Source organism: Echinops telfairi, unplaced genomic scaffold, assembly GCF_000313985.2.
Source record: "Echinops telfairi isolate 266 unplaced genomic scaffold, ASM31398v2 ScPeMD7_7467;HRSCAF=8505_1, whole genome shotgun sequence".
Taxonomy (NCBI): Eukaryota; Metazoa; Chordata; class Mammalia; order Afrosoricida; family Tenrecidae; genus Echinops; species Echinops telfairi.
In genome coordinates, this window is record NW_022111368.1 from 40,709,636 (window position 1) to 40,715,706 (window position 6,071).

Here is a 6,071-nt window from a genome sequence, read left to right on the forward strand (position 1 = left end):
CTTGTGTTGAGGGAGTACTTGAGTGGAGGCCCAATGTCCTTCTGCTACCTTAATACTAAACCTATAAATGTAGGCTCATAGATCTATTTCCCCGCTTCTTTCTGCTTTATATTCGCTTGTCATGAATGGGAGTCAACACAACAGCTAACAGTAACATGACAATTTAAAAATACATATTTTTATTAATTAGTTTTACAAAAGTATAAATTTAAAAATTTTAATGGTTTTTGCCAAGGATTTTTATTAGTCTTTTGGTTAACAGGCACAAAGTATATGCGAATTCTGTCAAAATTTCTTCAAAATGGATCACTTAGCTTTTTTTCTTTTTCTTTTCTCTTCTTCTTCTGTTTTTACATACAGCCATTTCAAAGATGGCCTAAAGTCATCCCAAGGGCACAGGCTTCCCCGAGAGTGCAGACTACAGGACTAGACAAGACTGTTGAATGAGAAGCAGTTGATTTTCATTGCATTGAATTGACAATGTTTCTCTCCAGTCTTCCTCTTGGACATGTATTTCTTATATATTTTAACATATAAACGATTGATGGTTTTGTTTTTGCCTTTACACTTATATTTTATTATTCTAAAGTTCCATAGTATCTTTATAAAACAGATTCAAATAAGGGATCTTGTTGAAATATAGATTTTGGTTCAGTATTTCTGAGGTGGAAATAAAAGTTCTCAGCAGGGGGGGGTTGAACCAGAAGGAACCAATTCAAAACCCTGTTACATGGTTTATTTTTAAATTCGAAATATATTTTATCAAGCTTTTAAAGTCCATACAGTATTTAAATGTTTGGCTAAAATCACAGAAAATATCTAAATCCCATACACTAGTTCAATGTGATAGCTAAAATCACAGAAAGGTAAGGTCCAATTTAAGTTTTAGGGAATCCGCCTTTCTAATCTTATTACAGTTTCTTCTGCTAGTCCCCCTCCCTCCCATATTGCTTTTCTTCTTTACTTGAACGATTTCTTGTAACTTATATGGTTGAAGAATTCACTTGCTGACAGTTTAAAGCAGGAAATCTTGAGCTAAACAACTTCCCAATCATTATTTTCTATGTGATAAGTTGTACATATACTTTGGCTTTGCTGTGTCTTGATTCAAAATCTTATGTAGGACAGTTTTCTTGATTGTCTCTTCATATCATAATTCTGTCAATACTGTATAACATAAATGCTTTTGCATTATTAATGCCAAATAGTTTCTAGAGTTGTGAGTAATAAAAATTTTATTTCGAGGTAGCTCTCCTATAGGGCAGGGAACCCTGGTGGTGTAGTGACTTTATATTCCCATAAAAATTTACTATCTCAGAAACAGGACAGTTCTACTGTATCCTGTACAGTTGCAGTAAGTGGGACTAGATTAGATGGAAGAGATCTTGTTTATTTGGTTTTCATATAAGGCAATGATGTTTAAAAATTTATAGTCAATTTATTTTACTGTGAAAATTATATAACTATATATCGAGCATATTACTATCATTATGAAAACTTTAAGAACGATAGCCATAAGTCCAACTATGGTTTAAAAACAACTCTACTCACCTCTTGAGTAGTTTGTTCAACCTGGAAATAGTTCATTGTAATAAAAAAAATTAAATAATGCTTTTTTCTAGGAATGTTTTGTCTCTTTAAAACAAAAAAAGTAACGCAATTGTTTAATTTTGTATGGCATATTTGTCCCAATTTTCATTTATTCACAGAATTGTAAGTTATGAGAACATCAATAAAAACGACTACTATACTATTAGCAAAAGTGCAGTGACACACATTTACAATGAAGACATTGAGTATATTGAACTCAATCGATGGGAACAGGAATATCTGTATCACAGAGAACTGAAGAAGATTCCAATATTCTCACTTTTCCGGAAATGGAAGGCTTTTAATGTATGGAAGAAAAATGTCCGCTCCAAGAAAATTACCGAGTCTCGAAATTCTTTACAGAAAAATTTGTTCATCGTTAGTCCTGTATGTATTTCTTTCTGATATTTTCAAATAATTACCCACAGAACCATGAAAGTATGAATATATTACAGGTGTTGGCATAGACTGCCCTGAAATAGCTCATCTCTTATGGAGGAAGTCACAGCTTTATCCTGTTTTTGTACTCGGGCTTCAGGTGGTCTAGTGATGCTGCTGCACTTTAACTAGGGTTGCAAAATGCGAAGATTTGAAATGAGAGTTGCACAGGGCACCTTTGGTTAGCAGCCGCCGCAACATCTTGTATCTATAGTTCCCTTTGTTTTGACTGGGAAAGTTAGATACTGTTTTGAACATGGTAGGCTGGCAACCCCTTCTTTACTTTCTCTCACCTTTGACACTCTGGAGGTTATGGTCCAAAATAATTAGGGGTCTTGTGTTCATGGGTCAGTAGCCAGTACCCACCAGTATATCATATGTGTTTTTAAGCCATGGAATCAGACCGTTGGGAAGATTTCTAATATTTATTTTAGAGGATGAGGTGTCATGAAAATGATCTGTTAAAAACTCAGTGGCCATATTTTAGATTATGCATTGATTTCCAGTTTGAATTAGGAGTTTAATTTAGCCCCTGGATATGAGTCACCAGTATTGTCATGCTCAGAGGATTGGTGATGACACAGAACCATCACCTTCTTAGGTCGAAACCTCGATTTCCTGTTTTAATGTCATTTATTTCATTTTGAACATATTAATCTGAAAGAATTTCCATGGTGCTAGCTGTCCAATAAAGGAGCATGAAGTGAAGATGTCTACCACAGGTAAGATATCAGTGCAAGATACATAGGGACGAGGTACCATTTCAGCCATCAGTCATACCCAGTGTACTGGTGGTACAAAAACTTCCCAATTTTTCAACTGAAGCGCATCAGACTCAACCCATAGACCTCAAATTTCATTGTTATTTGACCTCATTAAAAGTTTATTAAACCAGTGTCCATCTTTTACCACAACTCAAGCATGACGAATTCCATAAACTTGTTACTAGCTATGGGAAGTAGTTCTTGGATTTGTCTTTTAAATTACGTCTACCTGTCCTCCAAGCTTGTTTTCTTCTCTGCGGAGAGTAGTTTTTTTATCATTCCACCATTGTTAACAGTAGTACATTGGCCTTGATTGGATCATCCCGATCAGGCTAAGAAGTTAGTGTCTTTTGAAGTTAGCTAGTGCCCTTCCGACCATTTGTGGTTCTCAATGATGTCTCTCCACTTTGGCTGCCTGTAGCCACAGAGGTTCCTAGCCTGTCTGCACATCGGTAATTTTCAGCTCATAGTCCACTGGTTGTTTACTTTTTTCCTGTCTTTATGAAGTACCCCCTCACCCCACAGTACCTGCACAGCTTAATATTCAACTAATGACCATACAGAGATCCTGGAGTTTCTTCACTGCACAATACATTGTTTTTGTGAGATTGCTGTGGAGTCGGCTCCTATACATAGCGACCCTCTGTGCACCAGAATGAAACACCACCCACTCCTGCACCAGCCCCACAGCTCTTCCCATGTTCCAGCCCACCGCTGCAGCCACAGAACTGATCCTGCTTGTGGAGGGTCTTCCTCTTGTGTGCTGCTTCTACTTTTCCAAGCTTGATGTCTGTATTAGTCTGGGTACTTTAGAGAAACAAATCCACAGAAACTCATGTATAAGAAGAGAGAGTTTTATATAAAGGTTAAGTGAGCATCAAGAAAACATCCCAACCCAGTGCTGTCCAAACCCATAAATCCAACATTAACCCATTAACCCCTATGTCCAATACCCATCCACAAAGTCCTCCTCCATCTTACAAAACAGATGCAATGATGCTGACTGCAGGAGGAAAGCCAAGTCAGTGAATGTTTAAGCATCTCAACACAATCCGTTTTAGGACATTTTCTTCAATCCTGTACTCATCGTTATTAGATCCCCATGGGCTCCCCAATCCCCTGCCATACCCCAAGGAACCATTAATCCATTTATCATCTCTATAGATTTAACTATCCTGGATTTCAGAACAGAAAAAAACATTTTTCTCAAACCAAAAAATTAACAACAATAACAAAATAAAACAGATAAAAACCTCAATTTAAAAGAAAGCAGACAATATTAAAAACTAGAAAAAAGTAAAATGGACCATAAGGAAGATCGTATAACAAGGTGCTGAATGTTAATCTAGCTGCATCTGCAACAATCCACTTTCCTATGCATTCTGCACGGTAACATATCAGGCTATTCACATCGCTGGTCCATGGTCAGAGAGGTTTCAGGTGAGTGTCCCTCACTAGTGTTAAATTGTTCTCTTTATAGACCTGCCCATACTTTGGCTGAAAATTGAGCCAATGGGGATGAGATCAGTTCCTGACCTGAAGTGTGCCAAGGGCCATCCTCTCCAGGATCCCTACAGCATCTGACCAGCAAACTTGATATTTCCTTGAATTTAGGGTTTTAGTGTACGTTTTTCACCCACTCCATCCAGGATCTTCTAAAATGACCCCTTTTGTAGTAGTGATGGTGGCTGGGCACCATCTAATTTTTCTGGTCCCAGGGTGAACATTGATGTTCACGTGGTTCACTAGTGCACCAAACTCAGCGCTTCCTTTTGATTTTCATCACATCTATTTCCTTTAGACAAAACGAGATGAAAAGTTGCACCTTAGAAGGCTTCTCATCAGCTTTTAAGATCCCAGTCAGGACCCACTGAAGTAGAACATAGACTATTGTCTTTGGGGCTGTTATGCCAATTGACACGGTGTCCCTGGAGAATATGGCCCTGATCTCCCAGCACAGCCACTCATCCCTGCAAGGTGGTTATGTCTAATTAATTTTCACAGCTTCATCCCTTTTAGGCTCCACCACATTCACATGCTTGGTACAAAAGTAAATATCTATGTACAAATATCCTATAAAATCTACGTGTTTGTGGGTGTACTCTCACTTTCCCATCACATCTATTCAGCCTATGTACCTAATTCTTGCATCTACTCATAGATCACCATTATTGGATTATGTATATAACAGTATTTACCTGTTGCCTATTATTCTAGCACTGCTCCTAGTGTCTTATCCTGTCTCCATAATTTTTGGTCAACTTCCCTTAATGTATATTGCCTTCCCCTTCCCCAAGGTAAATCTACTTGACATTCTGTCCATTTGGAAGATCTGTGACTTTACTATTAGCTCTTCTTACAATGTCTTTGCCCCAATTTTTGTCCCTGGTTCCTAATTTTAGTCTTATAGGTATGCTTCACCTTGGACACTTCTACTGTTGGTTGACTTCTGGCTGTTGGAATGCATGTTGATCTCAGCTTGTTATCAGTTATTAGTCTGAAAACTCCCTTTAGCATTACTTGTAAAATTAGTCAGTTGGTTTGTTTTTTTTAACAAATTCCTTCCATTTCTGTTTATCTGGAATTGTCATGACTTTGTAATCTCATTTCAGGGACAATTTTGCTGGATATATAACTCTTGGCTTGCCATTTTTCTTTCTTTCAAGTTTTGTATATATCATTGCGTTATCTTTTTGCCTGCATGATTTCAGCTGAGAAAGCAGATGATAGTCGAATTATTTCTCCTTTATAGGTAATTTTCACTTAGTCTAAGTTAATGTCCCTTGAAACAATGGTGCTGCCCAGGCTCAGGGACTCATTGTCTCAAGGTGTTTGGTTATGTCTAAGTTTTCATACTTTTGCTCCCTGTAGGCTTGCTTCCCCACAGTCATGGATATATTTTTAGCAAAAGGCAAATACTCATATTCACATGTCCTCTGTCAAGCATATATATGTGTGGATATACTACCACTCATCATTCCATACCATTCAGCCTGCTTGTCTACCCTGCATCCGCTCATAGATCACATTATTATTGTTGTTAGGCACCACCGAGTTTGCTTAAACCCATAGGGACCCTATTTACATCACAACAGAAGGAAACATACACGGTCCTACACCACCATCACAATTTTTCCTGTGCCTGAGTCCGTTGATACAGCCACTGTGTTAATCCCCCTCATTGAGGGCCTTCCTCTCCTTCCCGTCTGTATTAGTCTAGGTACTTTAGAGAAACAAATCCACAGCAACTCATGGATAAGGGAGTTTTATGTAAAGAAA

General features: G+C 37.8%; 1 protein-coding gene across 1 annotated transcript in view; it reads left to right on the forward strand.

The window, feature by feature from the left end:
- DNAH6 (dynein axonemal heavy chain 6) overlaps positions 1-6,071 on the forward strand; it is a 260,070-nt gene that overhangs the window by 26,868 nt on the left and 227,131 nt on the right. Inside the window, exon 4 of the mRNA XM_004713856.2 lies at positions 1,710-1,977. Within this exon, the coding sequence (XP_004713913.1) occupies positions 1,710-1,977 (268 nt within the window). The remainder of the gene's footprint in view (positions 1-1,709; positions 1,978-6,071) is intronic.